Raw genomic sequence first — 25,340 nt, forward strand, 5'->3', positions numbered from 1 at the left:
ACTTGGGTATACTAATAGATCACAGACTGAATATGAGTCAACAGTGTGATGCAGCAGCAAAAAAGGCAAATGCAATTCTAGGATGTATTAACAGAAGCATACAGTCTAGATCACGTGAAGTCATTTATTTCCCTCTACTCCTCTTTGGTCAGACCCCATCTGGAATATTGTGTCCAGTTTTGGGCACCACATTTTAAAAAAGACATCCACAAACTGGAGCAAGTTCAGAAAAGAGCAACCAGAATGGTGACCGGTCTGCAAACCCTGTCTTATGAGGAAAGGTTGCAGGATTTGGGATTGTTTAGTTTGCAAAAGAGAAGACTGAGAGGAGACTTAATAGCTGTCTACAAATATCTAAAGGGCTGTCACATTGTAGAAGGATCAACTTTATTCTCATTTGCACAAGGAAAGACTAGAAGCAATGAGATGAAACTGAATGGGAGGAGACACAGATTAGATATTAGAAAAAACTTTTTGACAGTTAGAGTGATCAATGAGTGGAACAAGCTGCCACGAGAAGTGGTGAGTTCTCCTTCAATGGAAGTCTTCAAACAGAGGCTGGACAGACATCTGACTGGGATGATTTAGCGAATCCTGCTTTGAGCAGGGGGTTGGACCAGATGGCCCAGGAGGTCCCTTCCAACTCTACGATTCTATGATTCTATAACAATGCAGAACAGCTGCACTAAAAATAGGCTGAACTAGATGGACATAAGGTCTTCCTTCAGCCTTCAAAACTATGTTACTGTATGGCTCTAGAGTACTGTAACGTCGGTGACTGCACGACTCCAGAGTACCATTACGTCAGAAACCGTACGGCTCCAGAAAACCCATTACGTTAGTGACTGTACGGCTCCAGAGAACCATTACGTCAGGGACTGTACGGCTGCAGGGTGCTATTCCGCTAATGACTGTCTCTATACCACTATCGATTGTACGGCACGACTATAGCGCATATCACATGTGACACACTAGCAAAGATGGATTCTCTGCTCCTTCACTGGACCTGCAGAGAGTGTGGCCCTGCTTAGTTTTACTATGAGGGGCTTATACTCCGCATAGTACCTGATTAGGCTGAGCGGAGATAGGCAGGAAAGAGCTGGTCCTGCCAGGTGAAGGCACTAATAGGATCCAACGCTGGGAGAATGCGACCGCTGGAGGATGCCGAGGAAGACGCTTCTCGCCGCCGTAGAATGAGCGCGCTGTGAAAAACACCGCTCTGCACAGCCCGCAAGAGGACGGAGCTAAACGTCAGCTCTGCGTGCAGGAAGATGGCGGTGATGGTTACTATCTCTGCGCCACATGTGAGGCCGGAGCTTGCGCCGGGGAAGTGAGGGTTGACCGGCGGGAAAAAAGCCCGCCCGAATACAGAGAAGCCGGGGGGGGGGGAAAGCCTGAAGCGCACAGCGCCCGGCGAAAGGAGGGTGCATGATCCGCCGGCCTCAGCCGGGAAGTGAGCTCCCCACAAGTGCGGCAGGAGAGCGGCCAGGGAAAAGGGAGGACTAGGCCCGAATATAAGCTGGGGCCGAGATTACCAGTAACCGTCTACACCTGCCAAGGGGTCTCCTCTTCTTTACTTATCTTCTTATGGTGAAGTCGTCCTGACGGTTGCCGGACGTCACGTCTCATCCAACTAACAGGCTCTGGTGGGCGAGTAGGTGGGAGACGGTGGGCCAGGACCAGGCTGGAACACCTAAGCACGCTTCTGTGCTAGGGGATGGGGTCCTGCCGTCCAGACATATGAGGATACGGGGTGGCAGTACACGCCGTACTCAGTCTGTGTGGGAGTACAGTAGTGACTTCACACTGTATCCCTCTGGAAACCCTGAAAAGAAACGACGCACATTGAGGTTGAAAAGGGTCTAGTGAAAGACCCGTGTCCACCTCCTACTGACACTAAGCTAAACTGAACATCCTACTTCCTGTCGGTGGGGTGTACATTGCGGAGGAGGAGCCAACTTTTTTTCTGCATAGTGTCAGCCTCCTAGTGGCAGCAGCATACATCCATGGTTCCTGTGTCCCCCAATGAAGCGATAGAGAAAGAGCTTTATGTGGGATTCACTGTTAGGCCTCATGAAAGGGGTTTTCCCACGAACAAAGTACATTTTAATTAATAGATTGTGGAAGAATAATCTCCACAATTGAATGCGATACAAAAAAAATGTTCCTGTGCTGAGATAATCTTATAAATGTGTACCTGCTGTGTACTGTGCAATGGCTGTGTCTGACTGTGCTGTTTTACTTCCTCCCCTGCCCAGGAGCTGTGGTATGATCAGACCATTTTCCTGCATGGTCAGACACAGCCATTACACAACACATAGCAGGGACACATTTATAAGATTATCTCAGCACAGGAACATTATTTTTTAACACATCCAATTGTGGAACTTATTTTTCCAAGCTCTGTTAATTAAAACGTAGTTTGGTTGTGGAAAAACATAAGTTACATTTTTAATGGGATGTGTTTACCAGCTATTCTATATCTGTCCTGTAGAGAAGACACTGCCCAGAGGCCATGCCAACATGATGCAGAAAATTCTCATTCATGTGCAGCACTATGCTTCTGTAATCAATCCCAATTTCCTGAAAGAGAAGTTTGAAGAACACTGGGCTCCTCCTAGTCTGTATACCTTTGGTAGCGAATCTCATAAGAAGCTGGTTCCCCTTGAATACTTTCATGGAGAGCCGAAGATCATTTCTCATTAGGGAGTCTTGCTCTGCCTGAGAGAGTGTATCCATCTGCATAAAAAGAAAAAAAAAAAGTAGCCTGTTTATCCACAGTATTCCCACAAAAGATAGATTACGCCAAGAAACAGCCATGACTAAAGAAGATGTCCACTACTTAGACAACTTCTCATATCCCACACTTGGCCCCGATCAAATAAAAAAGCCTACACTCACTTCTCGTGCTGGTGCCATTCCTATGGTGTTGGAACGTGCTGTCCTCGGGGCTCCCGTGCAGTGTTGTGACACGTGAGCCTGGCGCCCAATCACCGCTGATGTAACTGGCTCCGCCTCCTGTGAACATGAAGAGGAAGTCAGATCAGCTGCAGCACGACTTCCTCATCATGCCCAATTAGTCCAAACGCAAAGTGACGCTGGCACTGATGTGACCCCCAGCGCCCAATTTCACAACAACCGCACAATAGCCCCAAGACCACAAGTGCTGACACCGCTGGAGCGACGTGTGGTGTGAACACTGTAGGGACTGAGGGGATGCCTCGTCTTCCGATAAAAGTCTGCAGTCATACTATGACAGCCGACTAACTGGAAGACCGGATAACTCCTTTAATGAACTAATAATGGAATTTTGTAGCAGATGAAGCAGCTGACATTATAGATAACACCAAAGGGTCTAATATATACACTTAATGGTTCTCTGCTTCCTTGTTGATGCTTCCCTGGTCCCTTAGAATATGGTCGCAATAAACGTCAAGAGAACATAGCTGAAGCCGGATAAAAAAAAAAGGTATAAGGTTAAGGGATACACACGTCGTGTGGCACCAAAATCGCTGTGACACACTAGATGTAACGATTTCTTATGGTGTCTCATTGCGACAGTCGCCTACATTTCCAAATATTTTGCATTTTCAGTCGCTGGTTGCTAGTCACATGCGATATACTTACCATAGCATTCAATGGAAGTTTCACACGACTAGTCTGCAACCTGACTGCATCATTTACAGCAAAACCAGTCACAGACAATATGCACAAATGTTTTGTCGTGCAAGACATTCCACTGTGTAGACCTGGCCTTACCCTTTTTCTTATTTTATGCCATTGTCAGCAGTTTAAAGAAAAGCATTGTAAGCAATTCCCTAACAAATTACCTGCACTACTCATTTCTCAAGGTGGATGGATTCCAAAATTGAAACAGTGGGGGACACCAAATAACAACCTGGATGCAGACAATGTCAGCAAAAAGCTATGAGAAGGGGATAACTTCGTGACGAGCATACACAAGCCACGTTCTCAAAATAAGATTGAAAGATTGAGACACAGCAGGATCTGTGGAACACATATACAGGTTTAGTGAGTACAGCAGCAGCTGAAGGATCTATGAGAAATCTTTCTGTAGACACTGAAATAGAAAAGGCTTCACTGTAGCCCTTCCAGGACCTTTCATACCCTGATGTCAAAGTTTAGTTATTAGGTGGCAATCCACTCCTGTGTCTCCATTCAATGTCAGCAAGCAGTTAATCCTGAATGCTATCTATGTGTTTTCAACTCTGCAAGCTTATATCTGGTAACCAGCTTTTCCAATCTCTGCTCTGAATCCACTCCTGTGTCTCCATTCAATGTCAGCAAGCAGTTAATCCTGAATGCTATCTATGTGTTTTCAACTCTGCAAGCTTATATCTGGTAACCAGCTTTTCCAATCTCTGCTCTGAATCCACTCCTGTGTCTCCATTCAATGTCAGCAAGCAGTTAATCCTGAATGCTATCTATGTGTTTTCAACTCTGCAAGCTTATATCTGGTAACCAGCTTTTCCAATCTCTGCTCTGAATCCACTCCTGTGTCTCCATTCAATGTCAGCAAGCAGTTAATCCTGAATGCTATCTATGTGTTTTCAACTCTGCAAGCTTATATCTGGTATATAGTTATTTCAACTTACTCTGCTTGTCCCCTTATGTTGTGAGGTCAAGAAACTTTTCAAAGTGCTTTATGATCCATGTAGTGCTGGACATGTGTTTATTTGACCACAACATTTTATTGGGTCCTGGTGTCTCAATTTAGTGTGATTGATTAACGAGAAGAGAGAGCCCAAAAAAAAAAAAAAACTTAGCCGTAACCTCCTATATATTCAGACCTAGCTAGGGGGAGCATTTATGCAGGGGTGGCATTTATGCACATGTAATCGAAGTACATGTATCAAAGTACTTCTGGCAGTTATAACATGGCACTTAGACAGGGCAGGAGACAGGTAAGACATTTATATACATCTACTCCCTGTACATTTGGAGTACAACAAATATATACCATATGCATTTGTGTAATTTTTATCCTGGCCGCTGCATTCACACACATCCACCGCCCTGGCATTAACTCTCCAAACTCCATCCATATTGGCCCCTCGCTCCTTTCCTCTCCTATGTATAGCACTCATGCTCTTTTCACATTGTTAAATTGCACAGATCCAGCCAGTCCCACCATTCAACACCAGAGACGCTCTCACAAATCACTTAACCATCTGCTCACTCTTTCTATCCTCCTTCTCCTAGTTGCAGGAGACATTGCTCCCAACCCTGGTCCCCTATGTTATAGAAAGTCAAACCCCCCCACTGCTACACTCAGAAACCCCTCTAATCTTATTAATATTCCCTGCATGCCATCTGTCTCTCTTAATTGTGCACTTTGGAATTCTCGCTCAGTGTGTAACAAACTCTCCTTCATTCATGACTTCTTCCTAATTCTCTTAACCTTCTGGCTCTTACTGAAACCTGGATCCAGCAGTCAGATACTACCGCTGCTGCTGCTCTTTCATACGGGGGGCTACACTTCTCTCATACCCCAAGATCAGACAATAGAGCTGGTGGAGGCGTTGGTCTGCTCCTATCACCAAAATGTACCTTTCAGGTTATCCCTCAAGTACCCTCACTTGTCTTCCCTTCTTTTGAGGTCCATGCCGTCAGACTCTACACCCCCTTCTCCATGCGAGTGGCGGTGGTATATCGTCCTCCCGGCCCCTCCCATCAGTTCCTGGATCATTTTGCCACTTGGCTTCCACATTTTCTCTCCTGTGACATCCCTACCCTCCTCATGGGAGATTTCAACATCCCCATTGCTCTTCCCCTCTCCCCATCTGCTACTCACCTTTTATCTCTAACCTCCTCATTTGGCCTTTCGCAGCTTACTAATTCTCCAACGCATGAAGACGGAAACTCCCTCGACTTGGTCTTCTCTCGGCTTTGTGCAGTGGATGATTTTGCAAACTCCCCTCTCCCGCTCTCTGACCACAATCTTCTTTCATTCTCTATAAAGAACTGCCAGGCTGCTCAGGTCACCCCCACTGTCCAGACTTATAGAAACACACAGGCCATTAACACCCAGAAACTTCTGAAGAACTTGCAGTCTTCATTGGCCCCTATCTCCTCCCTCTCATGTCCTGATTCTGCATTGAAGCATTACAATGAAACACTTCAAACTGCCCTGGATGAATTTGCACCCCCTATAAATAGAACACCACAACGCAGACGGCGACAACCCTGGCACACGGTGCAAACACGTTTCCTGCAGCGGTGCTCCAGGTGCGCCGAACGTCTGTGGAGAAAATCCAATCTACACGAAGATTTCATCCATTTTAAGTTTATGCTTAGAACATACAACACTGCCCTTCACCTCTCCAAACAAACCTATTTCAACACCCTCATCATCTCACTGTCCAATAACCCGAAACGTCTCTTTGACACTTTTCATTCTCTACTCAATCCAAGAGTACAGGCCCCAACCACTGAGCTCCGAGCTGACGATCTGGCCAATTACTTCAAAGAAAAAATTGACCAGATCCGACAGGAAATTATCTCCAAATCCCCTCATACCATGCACTGTCCTCCCTCCCCCACTGCATCTAACTCTCTCTCTGATTTTGAACCAGTCACAGAAGAAGAAGTAAGCAGGCTCCTTGCATCTTCTCGCCCAACTACTTGCACCAGTGACCCATTTCCGTCACATCTCCTCCAGTCCCTTTCCCCTGCTGTCACCCCTCACCTAACTAAAATATTTAACCTCTCTCTCTCTTCTGGTATTTTTCCCTCCTCATTTAAGCATGCCATCATACATCCACTACTTAAAAAACCATCCCTCGACCAAAATTGTGCCGCTATCTATAGACCTGTCTCTAATCTTCCCTTCATCTCTAAACTCCTGGAACGCCTGGTCCACTCCCGTCTTATCTGCTATCTCTCAGAAAACTCTGTTCTCGACCCTCTCCAATCCGGTTTCCGCTCTTTACACTCCACTGAAACTGCCCTCACTAAAGTCTCTAATGATCTGCTAACAGCTAAATCAAATGGTCATTACTCCATGCTAATTCTCTTGGATCTCTCTGCAGCATTCGACACTGTGGATCATCAGCTCCTCCTCACTATGCTCCATTCCATTGGCCTCAAGGACACCGTTCTCTCCTGGTTCTCCTCCTATCTCTCCGACCGCTCCTTTACTGTTTCTTTTGCCATTTCCTCCTCCTCTCACCTTCCCCTTACTGTTGGGGTTCCTCAAGGATCGGTTCTAGTCCCCCTCCTCTTCTCCTTGTACACTGCCCCTATTGGTCAAACAATCAGTAGATTTGGTTTCCAGTACCATCTCTATGCTGATGACACCCAATTATACGCTTCTTCTCCTGACATCACGCCAGCCTTTCTAGAAAACACTGGCGATTGTCTAAACGCTGTGTCTAATATCATGTCCTCACTATATCTGAAACTGAACCTGTCAAAGACTGAACTCCTTGTGTTTCCTCCCGCTACTAATGTACCTACACCCGACATTGCCATTTCCGTCTGTGGTTCCACTATTACTCCCCAGCAACATGCCCGCTGTCTTGGGGTCATACTTGATTCCGAGCTTTCCTTTGCCCCCCACATTCGATCACTGGCTCGCTCTTGTCATCTGCACCTCAAAAACATTTCTAGAATTCGACCTTTTCTTACTTTTGACTCTGCAAAAACTCTTACTGTTTCTCTTATTCATTCTCGTCTCGACTATTGTAACTCTCTTCTAATCGGTCTCCCTCTTACAAAACTCTCCCCTCTCCAATCTGTCTTGAATGCTGCAGCCAGGATCATATTCCTCACCAATCGTTACACCGATGCCTCTACCTTGTGCCAGTCATTACACTGGCTACCCATCCACTCCAGAATTCAGTATAAACTTATTACCCTCACCCACAAAGCCCTCCATGGCTCAGCACCACCCTACATCTCCTCCCTTGTTTCAGTATACCACCCTACCCGCGCCCTCCGTTCTGCTGATGACCTGAGGTTAGTATCCTCAATAGTCAGAACCTCCCACTCCCGTCTCCAAGACTTTACACGTGCCGCGCCAATTCTTTGGAATGCACTTCCCAGGTCAATACGATTAGTCCCCAATCCCCACAATTTTAAGCGTGTCCTGAAAACGCATTTATTCAGACTGGCCTATCGCCTCAACACATTAACCTAACCTATCCCTGTGTGGCAGAGCCAAAAATTTTACCATAACCAGGTTACCAGCATCATGTTCCCACATGCTTTATGCATCCATTAGCCCTCTGTGTCTGTACTGTTACACACTTAACATTATGGCTGGTCCATACAATCAGGGCAACTGTTACCACCCACCTTTCGTGTCTACCTCTTTCCTCATAGACTGTAAGCTTGCGAGCAGGGCCCTCACTCCTCTTGGTATTTGTTATAATCTACTGTATGTGATTATTGTTATGCTGTAATGTCTATTGTCTGTACAAATCCCCTCTGAAATGTAAAGTGCTGCGGAATATGTCGGCGCTATAAAAATAAAATTTGTTATTATATTATTATCTTAACTTTGCCCTGTGGCTGGCACATGGACCAGTGCGGCACTGTGGATCAAGGGACTATGCAGCTGTTCAAGGGTGACAAACACGTCCTGCCTCCTTTGCCATAGACGCACTTTAGGTCATTAATTATTGCTATATCCTGGAATAGTCATAGACAAGTAAACACAAGGGGTGGCCCAGGTGTGTAATGCTAGCAGTGGACATTTTATGCATGAAAACCTCCATAATGGAAACATGTATAAATTCACACCGTGCTCAAAACCTTCTTTTCAGACTCCTCTTCAGCATCACTCTGGTTTTCTTCTTCCACTTCACCTTCTTCGGTCTCATCTCCAGAGCTGTCATTGTATCTATCTAGGAGAAAAGAACATGGGCAAAGCACAATCCGTAACTTCTGAGTGGTTTTCTGGCCAGTATCACATGCAAACAGCTGGTCATCAGGGAACCTAACTAGTGATGGGCGAGTAGCATCGTTGCTCGGGTGATCTCCGAGTATGGCGTGCTCGGAGATTTAGTTTTCTTCGTCTCAGCTGCATGATTTGCGACTTGTAGACAGGCTGAATACATGTGGGAATTCCCTAACAAACAGGCATTCCACACATGTATTCAAGCGGTCTAGCAGTCGCAAATCACTTAGATGAGGCGATGAAAACTAAATCTCCGAGCACGCCAAAATACTCGGAGACCACCCAAGCATGCTCGGGGAGGCCTGGGCAACGAGTATACTCGCTCATCACTAAACCTAACCCATAAATAGGGATCAATGAAGAAAAACATCTGTTTTTTTTTTTTTTTTTTACTTAAATGCATATTTTTTTCAACTGGGCATTATTAAAAATATTGTACCATTGACCTTTTACCGCCTATGTATTGCACTGTCTTACAGGTTGCAGAATGACTTATCGGAGATTCCATCAGTGATGTTTGCAAAGAATTTATTATGCTTATATTTCTTTTTATGAATTGCTGTCAGCAGAACAAAGCAGGGTTGATCGAATAGCTTCGGATAAGAGCTTGTCTGAATAACTATAGCGCTTCCCGAATAGCTGCCCCGGTATCCTGGAACACTCCCGATAATCAGCTGTTCGGTGACGCAGCTGCATGTGTCGTGGCTGTGTGACTGTCACAACACATGCATGGAGAGTACAACAAACAGGCTCACCATGCTTGTGCTGTGACTGTCACAAAGCCCCAACACATGCAGTTGTGGCGCCGAACAGCTGACTATCGGGAGCGCTCCAGGTATCCAGGATTCCGAGGCAGCTATTCGGAAAGTGCTATAGCTATTCGGATAAGTACTTATCCGAAGCTAGTCGATCAACCCCAATTATAACCTCTTTCACAAGCTCACTGACATTCTTCGTTAACTCACTCCTCAGCCAGACACTATGCAAAACAGAGCTTAAATAAAAGTTACCTGCTTCTCTTCAAGGAAACCCATTTGCATAAATAATTTTCAGCAATAAAAAAGGTGTGCAGCAAAGAAACACTAGCACTGGACTGAGGCATACATTTTCGACATTGGTCAGGAGTCAACGAAAGTCTATGCACTGATAAGAGCTATGCCAGGCCAGTGGCTTGTCTTGAATAATAATATAAAGAATTGGCAACAGAAATAGCATAATTACCAGTTTTCGACTTTGCAGATGCACCCTCGTCGCTTTTCTTGCTCTTCACATCTGTTGGCATAGTGCTTAAATTCAACAAGGCCCGAGCTGCGGTCACTTCGTCCAGCCAAACTACATTACCTGAAAGCAAAAAATTCCACATATATCACACAGCTAAACAAGGGCAGTCATTAATGTCTTTGCTTACCCTAACATCCACCGATAATAGAAGGTTAAACATAGACCTCACTAAGCTCCTTCCCTTCTCTGGATTCTGAACTATTGCTCCATGATGCGATAAAGCCGGTGTGTACCAGCGATGGAGTATAAATAGCAGAGAGTTGGAAGGGTGCTGGATCATACACTTATCCACACTGCCGGAAGAAATACCACGGCTACTTTGTAACACTGACAGTAAGGCTACGTTCCCACGATGAGTATTTGGTGAATTTTTGACGTTGCAGATTTTCTGTACTAATCGGGTAAATTGCTTTACATTTTTTTGCCTTTTTTGGCGTTGCTTGCTTTGTTTTTGGTACTTCCTGGTAGTTGGCTTTCACAAAACTTTATTGATACAGTCTTGTGCGGATCACATGCTTTTTAACATGCGGATTATCTGCTTGTAATGGAATCCTATGGGGAAAATCCACACATAAAACACTGCGTTCCCGCAAGGCAAATGGACATGCTGCAGATTTAAAAAACGTACTGCAGATCTGTTTGCTATGCTCGATAAAATGATTGCCATAAATCCTAGCCACGTTACCAGAACTGGAAGATGTTGCATTTTTTGCGCCTCATCAAAAACTCATTGTGGGAACGTAACCAGTAGTCACCACACAATTTATTTTCGGAAATATATTGATCTGACATATCATATTTCGATCTTTTTGTTCCCCCGGAGAGAAGCCGCCAGAATTGTCTGGCAGTAGCTGTCTCAGAGGACACTGGAGCACACTCCTCTGTATGGGAGAGCAGTCATGATGGCTGCTGGGATTTAGACTTCTATATGCAGCTACATAATACAAGGAGAGGACAGACCTGCTTGTCAAATAAATACCAGATATCAGCGGATTGCCAGGGGTCTGGCTGGGGCCATTAATCGCTGGGGGTCTTCACTGCACAGCACCCAGTAAAAGTCAATAACACATGTGCCCGCTGTGTCACCTGAATCACTCTAGTTCTGTAGATATACTGCCCCTGCAGCGGTGATCCATTTAGAACTAGAAGAATTAGTGTTTATTTATCTGAAACTGCTGAAGAATAAATCCTGCGGGAACTCTAATGGCAGTCATATTGGCTGTCATCCAGCTTTCCAAAAAGAAAACACATTTTTAACACCATTTTAATTGTAAAGATAAATCCAACAACTTATTTGGTAAGGTTTTATATTGCTTGCTACAGACAATAAGATATACCTTAATAATCACAAATCCTCATACATTGCGGACATGTATCAACTTACATGACGTATCATCCAGCCATTCAATGTAGCCGGGCGGATACTGTTTGAAGAAGGCAAATATATCCTGTGTGCTCATCTCATCCACACCACTGACATGAAGGGTTTCCAGGCGGACTTTGGGAATTGCTGAAAAACATGAGGCATTAATACTTTCTTCTTTTCTGCAATATTTGACACAAGAACGATGTCAGATTATGCCGCAGGGAATACGTGGCCTGGGAAGTCCTGGCCTAGCAACACATACTGAAACATGGGAGCAGCCTAAAAAGCTTTCATCGTTCCCTTCGGGATTACTCAGGATTGAGTTTCCCAAAGACCTGCATACAGGTGAATGAACATCACTTACACATGAACATAATTGGTAGGTCACCGCCTAGGAAACCTAAGAACACTCAAATAGTGAGCTGGATTTCTATTCAGCCAGCAAAGACAATAGAGTCACAAGTGTCACCAGATTTTATCGGAAGTCCACAATGTATAAAGACACGAGAAAGGTACTATGATTTATAGATATACAGGCTGAATAGTCACCTTTTCTCATCATTTCGAGATCCAATACAACATCTCTTTGATTATCGTTGACTTCTGCACGGAAGTGGAAACGCTTTGCTCTCTGCTCCTTCTTTTCAATGGCTTCCTGGTAGAAAAAAGGAAGAAATTACATGATATTCTCATGAAGCTGCTGTGTTCGGCCTACACAACATGGAAACAAAAGAGAGAACAACAATAAATTTGGAGCAGTGACAATAATAAGGAAAAGAAAAACACAGAAAAACAATCCAGATACACAAACACTGGCGCTCTTCCCAATGAAATTGTAGGTTATAGCTGCTGGTAGAAAGTGGGTTGTGTGTGAAACCTGCTAGAAATAGAAAAATATTTGTATAAAAAACATGGATTTTTGTGATAACTCACCGTAAAATCCTTTTCTCCGAGACGCTCATTGGGGGACACAGATACTGTGGGACACAGATACTGTGGGTGTATGCTTCTGCTGCTAGGAGGCTGACACTAAGTGAAAAAAAGAGGTTAGCTCCTCCGCCGTATACACCCTCGCCCCTATTGTGGGCGGTAATCAGTTTGGTGCCAAAGCAGTAGGACAACAAAATCAGCCCTAATACAGGTACAACATGTCCAAAACACCACCCTTATATCAAATTAGCAAATGCATATAAATTTAAACAAAACAAGAGTCAACTGGCTAAAAGGGTGGGTGCTGTGTCCCCCAATGAGCGTCTCGGAGAAAAGGATTTTACGGTGAGTTATCAGTTATCACAAAAAACCATGTTTCTCCTTCGCCTCATTGGGGGACACAGATACTGTGGGACGTCCTAAAGCAGTCCCTGGGTGGGAGATTGACTCACTGATCCAAGCTACATGCACCTCTTGTTTAAAGGTGCGCCACTGCTGCTTGGAGAATCCTTCTACCCAGGCTCGCATCCGCTGAGGCCTGAGCATGAATATTATAATGTTTGGCAAATGTGTGCAGGCTGGACCAGGTTGCTGCCTTGCAAACCTGTTCCATCGAAGCCTGGTGCCGAAGCGCCCAAGAGGCACCCACTACCTGAGTAGAGTACGCTCTGATCCCTGCTGGAATCTGCGTGCCTCTAATGTGGTAGGACTCCTAAATAGTCAAACGAATCCATCTGGCTACGGTCGATTTTGAGGCAGCGAGTCCTTTCCTGCGCCCTTCGGGGAGCATGAACAGCGTGTCCGTCTGACGAAAGGGTGCCGTCCTCGACACGTACCTCCGGAGGGCTCTTAACCAGGTCTAGCGTGTGAAGAGCCTTTTCCACACGGTGCACGACAAAATGAAGGCAAGACAACATCTTCATTAATGCGAAAAGAGGACACGACTTTCGTCAGAAAAGGAGGGGCTGGTCTGAGCACCACCTTATCCTTATGGAAAGTGAGGAACAGGGCTTGGCAGGATAGGGCTGCCAGTTCTGAAACCCGCCTGATAGAAGTGATGGCCACTAGGAACACCACTTTCCAGGAAAGTACCTCAAGGAGATATCCTGAAGTGGTTCAAATGGAGCTTCCTGCAGAACGCTTAGGACCAGGTTAATGTCCGAAGCGTCCATAGGCGCCTTATAGGGAGGTACCAAGTGGGAGACTCCCTGGATGAAAGTCTTCACCTGCAGATTGGTAGCAGGAGACAGGCCAGATAAGGCCGATATTTGTCTCCTGAGGGAACTTGGGGGCTAAGCCCGAGGCTAGGCCCGACTGGAGAAAAGTCAAGATGTTGGGGATCGAGAATCTCAGCAGAGAAACACAGCGGCCTCGACACGAAGCCAAGAACACCTTCCAGGTGTGGTGGTAAATTCATGCTGAAGCAGGCTTCCGGGCGCTCATCATTGTAGCGACCACCTTGCTCCCGAACCCTACACCTGGGTTAGAATTCAAGATTCAACGGTCATGCCGTCAAACACCGGGCCCCCGAGTTCGGGTGGCAAATCGGCCCTTGAGAAAGTAGATCTGGGCGCTCTGGCAGGCGCCAAGGAACGTCGGCGAGCAGCTGCACCACGCTCGACGGGGCCAGTCTGGGGCCAGCAGAATCGCCGGAACCCCTTCTGTCTTGATCTTCTTGATGATCCTCGGAAGCAGTGGCAGCGGGGGAAATAGATATGGGAGGCGAAACTGATTCCATGGCAGAACCAACGCGTCCACAGCGATTGCCTGCGGGTCCCTGGCCCAAGCGACATATGTGGGCACCTTGGCGTTCACTCTGGACGCCATCAGGTCCACATCCGGAGTTCCCCACAGCTGACAAATCTGCCAGAAGACTTCGGGATGTAGAGACCACTCTCCGGATGCAAGACCCTGCCAGCTGAGAAAGTCTGCCGCCCAATTTTCCACGCCCGGGATGTGGACAGCCGAAATCACCGAGTGGTCTTCGGCCCACTGCAGAACGTGCCCCACCTCGCGCATGGTTGCTCTGCTGTGGGTGCCCCCTTGGCGATTTATGTAAGCCACCGCCGTGGCGTTGTCTGATTGAATCCGGACAGGGCGGCCTGCTAGAAAGTGATGAAACTTTTGCAGAGCCAGCCGAACTGCTCGTATCTCCAATAAGTTGATTGGGAGGTGTGCCTCCGGTGGCGACCGTCCCTGGGTCGTGTGGTGGCGAAACACCGCTCCCCAGCTGAGGAGACTGGCGTCGTTTGTCATCACCAACCAATGGTCTGGGGGGAAAGGTTTCCCCGGGGTCAGAGAGGAACTGGTTATCCAAGCAACTGCCTGACTTGAAAGGACAGTCGGCACTGCCGATCGAGCGTGAAGGGATTCTTGTCCCAAGCTAACAAAAGGGCGTGCTGCAGGGGGCAAAGATGGAACTGGGCGAACGGTACCGCTTCCATTGCTGCCACTATTTTCCCTAGACTCCTCATCCCGGATCGGATGGTATGAGGGACTGTTTGAAGAAGTTTCCGGACTCCCTGCCGGAGCACTAGCACCTTTTCCTGAGGGAGAATTACTAACCCTCAGCGAGTGTCGAGAATCATTCCTAGGAAGGAGATCTTTTGAGCTGGCACAAGGAATGACTTTTTCGCATTGACCAACCACCCTAAGCGGACAATAGTATCTAGCGTGATGTTGACATTTTCCTCGCATGCCCGTATTGAAGGGCCTTTGACCAAGAGGTCGTCCAGATAAGGCAAGACGACTATGCCTCTAGAATGCAGTATGGTCATGACAACTGCCATAACCTTTGTGAACACTCTGGGAGCCATGGCTAGCCCGAAGGGTAGTGCTACGAACTGAAAATGTAGATCGCTGATGGCGAAGCGTAGAAACCTCTGATGAGGAGGAAAAAATGGGAATATGCAGATATGCGTCCTGGATATCTATTGAGGCCAAGTATTCTCCCTGCTCCATGGCCGATGTGACTGACCGGAGAGACTCCATCTGGAAATGTCTGATCCTGATGAATTTGTTCAGAAGCTTCAGGTCCAAAACAGGCCTGACAGACCCGTCCTTTTTGGGAACCGCAAAAAGGTTGGAATAGAACCCCTGATTTTTTTCGTGTTCCGGCACTGGAACAATTACTCCGTTGTGCTGGAGCGATTTGATGGCTCCCAATAGAGCCCTTGCCTGGGCATCCACCCTGGGAAGCCGGGAAAGAAAAAAACCGTCTTGGAGGGTATCTGAGAAATTCTATTTTGTAACCTGAGGCCACCAATTCCTTTACCCATGCGTCGTGAGTGACATTGACCCAGACGTGGAAAAACCAAAGTAGGCAGCCGCCTACCTTGCTGGTGTCGTCTGGTAAAGGCCTCGAGTCATTTGGCCGACGATCTTTGGGATCTGGATCCCCTCGATCTGGGCTGCTGAGTACGCATTCTCCCCAATGGGTTGGCTCTATATGAGACCTGCCGCTCCCTATCCTGGTTGGGGCGGCCTGAGGTGGCGGAATTGGCCGCTGTAGTCCACCCGGTGTTGCGAAAGGCCCGAAACGTGCCTGAAACGGTTGACGAAAAAGCGGTTTGACCTTTTGTTGATGGAGAAACCCGCTCGTTCCTTCTGTGGAGTCGGAGACAAGTTGATCCAACTTCTCCCCAAATAGGCGGCCGCACTGATAAGGCAGGAAAGTCAAGGACTTCTTAGAAGAATAATCGGCTCACCATGTCCTTAACCATAGGGCTCTTCTGATAGAAATTGCATTAGCGGCAGCAAGTGCCGAGCAATTGACCGCATCCAAAGACGCATTGATTACATAGTCTCCGGCCATTGCCATCTGACCTGTGACCTCAAATCTCTGCAGGTAGATCCTGCTCAACCTTGTTTAATGTTTCTGACCATGATATCATAGCCTTGGCTACCCAAGTTGCTGCGAACGAGGGAGCGAGTGCTGACCCTGACGCCTCATATACTGAGCGAGCTAAGCTCTGTATAAGGCGATCCGTGGGATCCTTAAACGAGGAAACACTAGGGACAGATAGAAGGGTCTAAGTGGCTAGGCGCGAAACCGGAGGATCCACCATAGGGGATTCCATCCATCTTTTACGGAGGTCCGGAGCAAACGGATACCTTGTTTCGAGTGCCTTTTGACCCGAGAAACGCCTGACTGGACGTTCTCTGTGCCGCTGCACTATGTCCTCAAACTCCGGGTGCGAGGAAAAAATTCTGTGCGGGCGCTTCACTCGCTTGCCACTTTATGCCCCATAGCCGCTGCGGGATCATCCTCAATCCCCAGGGTCTGATTGACGGCTTCTATGAGGCTGTCCACTGTTTCACGTGACCCTGGAGTGTCCAGGTCAAGGGGCTAGTCTGAGTCGCAATCTGAGGTCTGCTCGCTATCAACCACTGCTGACGAGGAGCAAGAAGCAGCGCTTACGGATGCCAAGGCACCGGATGGACTGGGCGACACCGTGTGGATTCGTTTCCTCCGGGTCTGCCTGGAGTGAGAGCGGCCCCTGCAGGCCGGAGGCTTTTGTGAGGTGGAGGTTCCCTCTAAGGCCGGCGAGCCATCGTCCTTGCCCCTATCTAGGGCTTGACGGGACTATTGCTCTCGTAAGCGACGCCATGGACTGTGACAGTGATAAATCCCCCGGAGTGGGCCATGACACATTGGTTACGGTCGCAGGGGTGGTGCGTTCGGATTCGCAGGCTTCGCATAATCGCTTGCTCTGCGCCTGCGGAAACGCAACCCGAAAAGAGATGCATGCAGCGTAAAAGAACGTGTGCGTCTTTGCTTTTTCGGACATGCGGTATCTGTCCGCTGCTGGGGATGTGGGAAGGAGATAGCACCTCGTTTTTCCTGTAGCGTGGCCTATCGGGCAGCACTTACCCCAGTCCTGCACCCCCCCCCGTCCTGGCTGCTTCCTTCAAATCACGCGCCACCAGCTGTGGGAGTGAGCCAGCATGTAAAACCGCTCTAGGGATGGTGCTTCCGTTCTGTGGCCTAGCCGCGCTCCGAAGCCGGGGCCTAAATTTCTTCGCCGCCGCAAGTGACGCGCGACCCCAGGGGCGGGACTTCCGGCCGCGGCCTAGCTCCGGTTGAAGCCGCAGCCTCAATTTTTCCCCTACCCGACCGGGGGGGGGGGGGGTTTTCGCGGTACACAAAAACCAGCCACCCTCAGCCTTGCATGGCCGGTGGCTTCCGCCGGCTGGGGGCTCCAACCCTGGGATCTTTGCAGGAGCCCTCCCAGACCCTTTCCTCACCGATGATCCTCTTCAGCCTGAGCGCAGGTATGTGAGGGGGCCTTGATAAAATAGGACGGTGAAGGCACCCTAGCTCCATCTAACCCCTTCCGGGGGTGAGGAGAGGGACCATCCGCCACCTTGCAGCACCGCAGTCTAAGCATTTGTGGAGCAGTGGGGGCCGCACGGACTAGTCCTGTGCCTCTGTACAGCCCATGGTTTCAATACCTAGGGGTGGTCAGAGCCAAGTCCGGCATTGAATCCCACGACACGGGAGAGGATACGTGGAGGGACACTTGCACGTGCTCGCCCGTTGGTTTGGGAAAATCGGACCCTTTCAATAGGATCCGTTGCCCCTGTCACATCTTCATGGAAAAAGACGAAAAAAAAAAAGCCTGGAGAAAAAAAAAAAAAAAAAAAAAAAACAGACGTGTGCCTCCATGGACACTAAGCAAAAAACTGATTTCCGCCCGCAATAGGGGCGAGGGTGTATACAGCAGAGGAGGAGCTAACCTTTTTTTCACTTAGTGTCAGCCTCCTGGCGGCAGAAGCATACACCCACAGTATCTGTGTCCCCCAATGAGGTGAAGGAGAAAACTACCATGCTGGAAACTGCTTTTCACCAGACGTAATGGGCTAACAAGTAGAGCCTGAGAAAATAGAAACCCCACACAACGATTGTATTCTAAATAATATGAGACTGGGACACCCAGAAAAGAATAGATGAGCCTAGATGCACGTCTCATTTACCAGCCTACCTAAAGGACACTAACCGTGTCCTAAAAAGATATTGCAGGCAACTGGATAGAAAACTAGTTTTATTCTGGGTACTCTCGACATTAAATCTCTATATACAGAACAGAAAAAAGGGTGTGATGCAGCTAACCATTTTTTACAGTTGACCAATACATACAGGGATACCCAGGTAGATTTCCTGTTTGAAAGCATCCGCTTCATCCTTAACCATAAGTATTTTATGTATGGCAAACAGTTTTATCTATTAAAGTAGGGAACAGCTATGGTCACGAAATTTGCCCCAAGTTCAACATCTGCAAAGAGTTTGTACGTTCTCCCAGTGTTTCCATGGGTAGGAAGTCATTCATCTACTCTGAAGACCTAAGTAAAGGGTTCATATTATGGCACTGATTTATTGATGACATTGTTCATCTGGGATGGTTCTGAAAATCAACTCACCTTGTTTCTGAATGCTCTATCAAAATACGTTTGGCCTACAGTTTAAACCTACAGTTAGTAGGGCAAATGTCAACTTCCTTGACCTTACCATCTTTGTGGACCAGAACTATATAGCTACCAAAAGCTACCACAAAGAGGTGGATTCAAACTGTTTAATCCATGTGTCCAGTATGGCTCACCAACATCCGGAAGGAACAATTCACACGCATTCACTGTAACTGCACATATATGGATCATTTTGCCAGGGAAGCGGAACATTTAAAAAGGAGATTTTTGTGTACTCACCGTAAAATCTTTCTCTTAGCCTTTAATTGGGGGACACAGAACCGTGGGTGTTATGCTGCTGTCCACTAGGAGGCGACACTATGCATAATCTGAAAAAGATTAACTTTGGCTCCTCCTCTGCAGTATACACTCCTAGACGGTGTCAGCCTTCTCCAGTTTTGTGCAAAAGCATTAGGAGGAATATACCAGAAACATAACCATGCCTGTAAAAAAAGGCTACTATAAACAGGCTCAAACAACAATATGAGAACCCAACCGTAACAACGGCCCGCAAGGGCAACAGGGTGGGAGCTGTGTCCCCCAATTAAAGGCTAAGAGAAAGAGATTTTACGGTGAGTACACAAAAATCTCCTTTACTCTGTCGCCTTATTGGGGGACACAGAACCGTGGGACGTCCCAAAGCAGTCCCTGGGTGGGAAGCAGTGGACGAATATTGTGCTGACAGTCCTCTAGACTTGGGGTACTGCCGCCTGCAGGACCAGTCTACCCAGGCTCGCATCTGCTGAGGACTGGGTATGCACTCTGTAGTGTTTTGTAAATGTGTGCAGGCTAGTCCAAGTGGCTGCCTTACACACTTGATGAGCTGAGGCTTGATGCCGAATGGCCCAAGAGGCCCCTACCGCCCGCGTAGAGTGTGCCGTGATACCGGCCGGAAGGGGAGAATTGTTGAGGCGGTAAGCCTCTTGAATGGTGGACTTGATCCACTTAGCAAGGGTGGCTTCGGAAGCCGGTAGGCCCTTGCGAACGCCTTCTGGAAGAAGGAAAAGTGAATCAGACTTCCAGAAGGGAGCAGTCCTAGACACGTAAATACGCAATGCCCTGACAAGGTCAAGCGTATGCAGAGCCTTCTCTACCCTATGAACGGGAGCCGGGCAAAGAGACAGTAGTGATATTTCCTCATTGAGTTGGAAGCTGGACACGACCTTCGGAAGGAAGGATGGTACTGTACGGAGAACCACCTTGTCCTGGTGAAAAACCAGGAAGGGTTGTCTGCAGGAAAAGAGCTGAAAGTTCAGACGCCCTGCGTAGCGAGGTGATTGCCACCAGGAAAAACCACTTTCTGTGATAGAACGCGGAGTGAGACCACCCTAAGGGTTTCAAAAGGAGGTGACTGTAGTGCTGTCAAGACCAGGTTGAGATCCCACGTCTCCAACGGACGTTTGTAGGGGGGAACCAATTGGGAACCCCCTTGGAGATAAGTCTTCACTTGCGGCTTGTTAGCAATACGCCTCTGAAAGAGCACTGAGAGCGCTGACACCTGGCTCTTCAGCGAGCCCAGGGATAGCCCGGCGTCCAGGCCTGACTGAAGGAAACCGAGGACCTTTGGAAGAGAATAGGGAAGTGGAATCTGCCCACGAGAGTCGCACCATGTGAAGAAAATCTTCCAGGTACGATAGTAAATCCTGGCTGGAGTTGGCTTTCGAGCCCTGATCATGGTTTTAACAACGTCCGGTGAAAAACCTGCTTGGGTCAAAACCCAGGTCTCAATGGCCACGCCGTCAAATTGAGAGCCCCTGAGTTCTGGTGGAAGAACGGGCCTTGTGACAGGAGGTCGGGACGTGTGGGGAGACGCCAGGGGGCGTCTGCTGTGAGTTGCACGACGTCGGCCTACCATGTACGCCTGGGCCAGTCTGGAGCGATCAGAATGGTGGGCACACCCTCTTGTTTGATCTTCCTCAGGACTCTGGAGATCAGGGGGAGGGGTGGAAAAATGTACAGAAGCTGGAACTGGGTCCAGTCCTGAACCAGGACATCTGCTCCGAGCGACCGCGGATCGCGCGTCCTGGCCATGAAATTGGGAACCTTGGCCTTGAGATGGGATGCCATCAGATCCACATCCGGGGTCCCCCAACGATGACAGATCTGACAGAAGACTTCGGGATGGAGAGACCATTCCCCCCCCCCCCCCCCCCCGAGTCCATTCCTTGTCGGCTGAGATAGTCGGCTTCCCAGTTGTCCACACCCGGAATGTGGACCGCGGAGAGTACCGACCTTGCAGCCTCCGCCCATTGTAGGATACGCGTTACTTCGGTCATCGCCTGGATGCTGCGGGTGCCGCCTTGATGGTTCACGTATGCCACTGCCGTGGCATTGTCCGACTGTACTCTGATATGAGAGTCTGCCAGCAAGTGATGGAAGGCTTTCAACGCCAGGAAGATGGCCCGAATTTCCAGGATGTTGATGGGCATGGTCGATTCCCTTGGTGACCACCTGCCTTGCGCTCTGATGTAGGTGCACCGCGCCCCAACCCATAAGGCTTGTGTAGGTGGTCAAAACCTTCCATTGACCGGAGAGAAAGGATTTTCCCCTTGCAAGCGAGGTTGGCTTGAGCCACCAGTGCAGGGACCTCCTGGTGTTTGCTGATAACCGGAACTCCCTGTCGAGGGAGAACGGATTCCTGTCCCAGGACTTGAGGATGGCCAGTTGAAGGGGTCTGAGGTGAAACTGGGCAAATGGTACCGCCTCCATTGCTGCTGCCATCCTGCCAAGTACTCTCATGGCATACCGGAGAGATCTGGGGGACTTGCGGAGGAGTGTGTGAACTCCCAGACAAGCAGCCAGTGCCTTGTCCCTGGGGAGGATCACCAGACCCTTGGAGGTGTCGAATAGCATCCCCAGGAAGGTCAGAGACTGACTCGGGGTAGTCGAGGACTTCTGTAAATTGACTAACCATCCCAGGCGCGTCAGAGTGTCGATCGTGATCGAGACGTTGACCTCGCAGTCCTTGAGGGTGGGGGCCTTGATGAGAAGGTCGTCCAGGTATGGAACGACTACTATGCCTCTGGAGTGCAGAACGTCCATGGTAGCTGCCATGACCTTTGTAAATGTTCTGGGAGCCGTGGTGAGACCGAACGGGAGGGCCACAAACTGGTAATGGTCTTGGTTGATTGCGAATCTGAGAAACCTCTGATGGGCGGGAGCAATCGGTATATGCAGGTATGCGTCCTGTATGTCTATGGAGGCAAGATATTCTCCTTTTTCCATAGACGCAACGATTGACCTGAGGGATTCCATGCGGAAGTGACGAATTCGAACATACTTGTTGAGTTGCTTGATGTCTAGTATGGGTCGGACGCTGCCTCCCTTCTTGGGCACCACGAACAGGTTAGAGTAGAACCCTCGGAAGCGCTCTTCTGCTGGGACTGGCACTATGACTCCTGCTCGCAGGAGGAAAGAAACCGCTTGACGGAAGGCCTGAGCTTTGAGCGGGGATTTTGGAGGGACAGAGGGAAAAAACCTGTGCGGTGGGCTGGTAGTAAACTCGATTTTGTATCCTGAAGACACTATTTCCTTGACCCACTTGTCTTCTGTAATAGGCAGCCAGACCTGCTGAAAGAGTAGCAGTCGTCCTCCTACAAGTGGGGTGTCTTCCAGAGGGCATGAGTCAGGATGAGGGAAAAGTCTGAGGTTTTCCTCCTTTAGGTTTTGCCTGGCTTGTCTTTGATTGCCAGTTCCTGTCCGGCCTCTGTGCCGCACGTGTGTTGTCCCTGCGGGGGGAACGATTACGGTTTTATGCTGGGCGTGAGACGGACCAGCCTGAAGAATTCCGAAAGGATCGGAAACTAGATTGATTACGCCTTTTAAACATGCGTTTTGGTCTTAGCTGGGGAAGTACTTTTGCCCCAGTAGCATTGGATATCATTGTATCCAGCTTTCCACCGAAAAGACGGCCACTGAAGTACAGGAGATTTGTTAAGGACTTTTGAGGCCGCGTCCGCTTTCCATTCTCTTAGCCAGAGAATACGCCGGATTGTGATGGCGTTTGATGCTATTCCCGCTATTCCTCTTGCAGAGTCCAACGCTGCATGGACCATGTAATCTGCCACCACTGCAATTTGCACCGCCTGGTCCGCCAGCTGAGGATTTGACGGTTGAAGGCCCTTTTGCAATATAGATCAGCCCAAGCCATGATGGCCTTGGCTGCCCAAACTGAAGCAAATGCGGGAGCCAAAGAGGCACCTGCCGCTTCAAAGACTGAACGAGCCATGCGTTCGACTTGTCTGTCTGCTGTGTCCTTGAGGGTTGAACTGTCCGGCAGCAAGAGAAGCGTTTGTGCTGCCAGCCTAGAGACTGGAGGGTCCACTTCAGGCGAATTTGTCCAATCCTTGGTGTCTTTCTGTGGAAAGGGGTAATTTGCTTCCAAATACTTGCGATTGGCGAATTTTTTCTCAGGCTGCAAAAAATGCTTAGAAAGGATTTTTTGAAATTCCGGGTGATTAGGGAAGACCTTCGAAGGTTTCTGTGTGTTTTGGTGCTTCCGGGGTTGGATCTGAAATGTCCAGCACCCGAAGGATGGAAGAGACGATATCCTCAACTATTGCAGTATTGCTAGGGGGACAAGAGACGAGATAATTCTCTGTTTAGTTGTCTGGGTTACAGTCACATATGCCTTCCGAGTCTGTGGTCGGAAATCGTTGCGGAGATCCGCATTGTCTGTCTCTGTCAGGGGACGGACTAGGTGACCTGGAGCCACTGTCTCTTCCTGGAGGGGGACGACCGAGTGCTATGTGAGGACGCAGATGAATGCGACCTGTGGGTCCGCTTACGTCTGAGACTGTCGGAAGTGGAATGCCCCCGAGATTTAAACGCATGACCCCGGACCTGCTAGCGCGGGCTGGTCTCCCATTTGGGTTCCGGCCAAGGCTCAAGCTGCTTAGTGGCCGCCACCTGACGAATGCAGTCACGCTCGGCCTAGAACGGCCGGTGGCCTGGGTAACGTTCATAGCCGAGACATGACCCTGCAAAGCCTGCAGTAGTGTAGAGGTCAGGCTATGTATGGACTGTGTTATAGACTGCAACATCTGAGTAGCCCATTCCGGTATGGAAGAAGACCTGTAGAAGCGTTGGTTCTGACCCAGTGTTTTGGACACAGTCCCGGCAGTGTGGGTCCGTGCTGCCCCTGGGGAGTGGTCTTGCAGGCTGTGCAGAATGCTCTTGCCTGGTTTTCTTCCTTGAGCCCAGCATCATGCACAGAGGCTGGCTAGCAGGGGTCCTACAGGGGCTATGCGAAGGGGAGAACTTATAGGTAATATGAATGCACAGCTGAGTAAAGAGAACCCAGCTGTGATCTTACCCCACCAGTGTGCCCTTAAGTCCAGCGCCGACAAATCACAGTCCTGTGCCCCCCGGAGACTGTTGTATGGCTGTCAGCTATGTTTCCTGCTGCAGCAAGATGGCCACCGGGATTCTGAGGTGGAGGGGGAAGGGGGCGGAGAGCTGAAAAGGGCACGCTGAGCTATGTAAAAGCGCGCCCTTCCTGCCTCGATCCGCCCCTTCTATGACACTGCAGAGTGTCATTTTCGTCATCCGGGGGGCGGGCCAGGGGGCGGGAATAGGGCGGCGACTTCGGCTAAGCCGAAGCCGCAGCCTAAATTTGATACCTCATGCCCAGAAGGGCTCCAGGACGGCGCGGTTGTCCAGGGGGGGGTCGGATTTAAACCAGACCCCCCCGGATTGAACGGCAGGCTAGCGGTGGGGACATGAGCGCCACCTGGGCCCTGTGGGGGGTCCCTTTGAGGCGCTATGCAGCTGGTGCTGCCACAGAGACAGGGGCGCAGGGAGCCCTGTCTCTGACAAGTGCCATGCCTGCCGCACCTCCCCCGGTCCCAACAGGAGCCCGCAGCTGGGCTGGGGTCCCTGGACTTGTAAGTGGCCGAATGGTGCCTGATACAGGCCCTACCTGCGGTGTCTCAACCTAATGCCCCCAGAGGGGGATTAGGGAGGGTGCTGCTGTCACCGTCAGGGGGGCTTCATCCTATCCTCGACCTCAACCCAGAGCCCAAGGGAACTGGGGAAGGAGGGGGGGGGTCTCGACTTCGAGCCAGTACCCGAGGGACTGGGGAAGAGCGACATGGGGAATAGCCGTCTCGACCTCAACCGGGTACCCCTTAATAGGGGACCGAGGTGGGAGCCATGCCGGGAGTCTCGCTGGGGACCCGCTTTTCTTCATCTGTAATCCGTTGAAAAAAAAAAAAATCAAGGAAAAAAACGGAGTAAAAACTCTTAGGTGTGCCTCCTTGCGACACTAAGCAAAAACTGGAGAAGGCTGACGCCGTCCAGGGGTGTATACTGCAGAGGAGGAGCCAAAGTTAATCTTTTTCAGATTATGCATAGTGTCGCCTCCTAGTGGACAGC

The 25,340-nt window shown here is 49.0% G+C and overlaps 1 protein-coding gene across 3 annotated transcripts in view; it reads right to left on the reverse strand.

The window, feature by feature from the left end:
- Positions 1–25,340, reverse strand: part of NCBP3 (nuclear cap binding subunit 3) — a 68,450-nt gene that overhangs the window by 23,072 nt on the left and 20,038 nt on the right. For 2 of the 3 annotated variants that reach the window (XM_073565710.1, XM_073565709.1), the window contains exons 3-8: positions 12,120–12,225; positions 11,589–11,714; positions 10,145–10,264; positions 8,767–8,870; positions 2,902–3,018; positions 2,631–2,739 (exon numbers count right to left, since the gene is read on the reverse strand). In XM_073565710.1, the coding sequence (XP_073421811.1) occupies positions 2,631–2,739; positions 2,902–3,018; positions 8,767–8,870; positions 10,145–10,264; positions 11,589–11,714; positions 12,120–12,225 (682 nt within the window). The remainder of the gene's footprint in view (positions 1–2,630; positions 2,740–2,901; positions 3,019–8,766; positions 8,871–10,144; positions 10,265–11,588; positions 11,715–12,119; positions 12,226–25,340) is intronic. The other variant, XM_073565711.1, reaches the window with a different exon arrangement.

Source organism: Dendrobates tinctorius, unplaced genomic scaffold (assembly GCF_039654945.1).
Source record: "Dendrobates tinctorius isolate UK_male_01 unplaced genomic scaffold, ASM3965494v1 ptg000016l, whole genome shotgun sequence".
Lineage (NCBI taxonomy): Eukaryota > Metazoa > Chordata > Amphibia > Anura > Dendrobatidae > Dendrobates > Dendrobates tinctorius.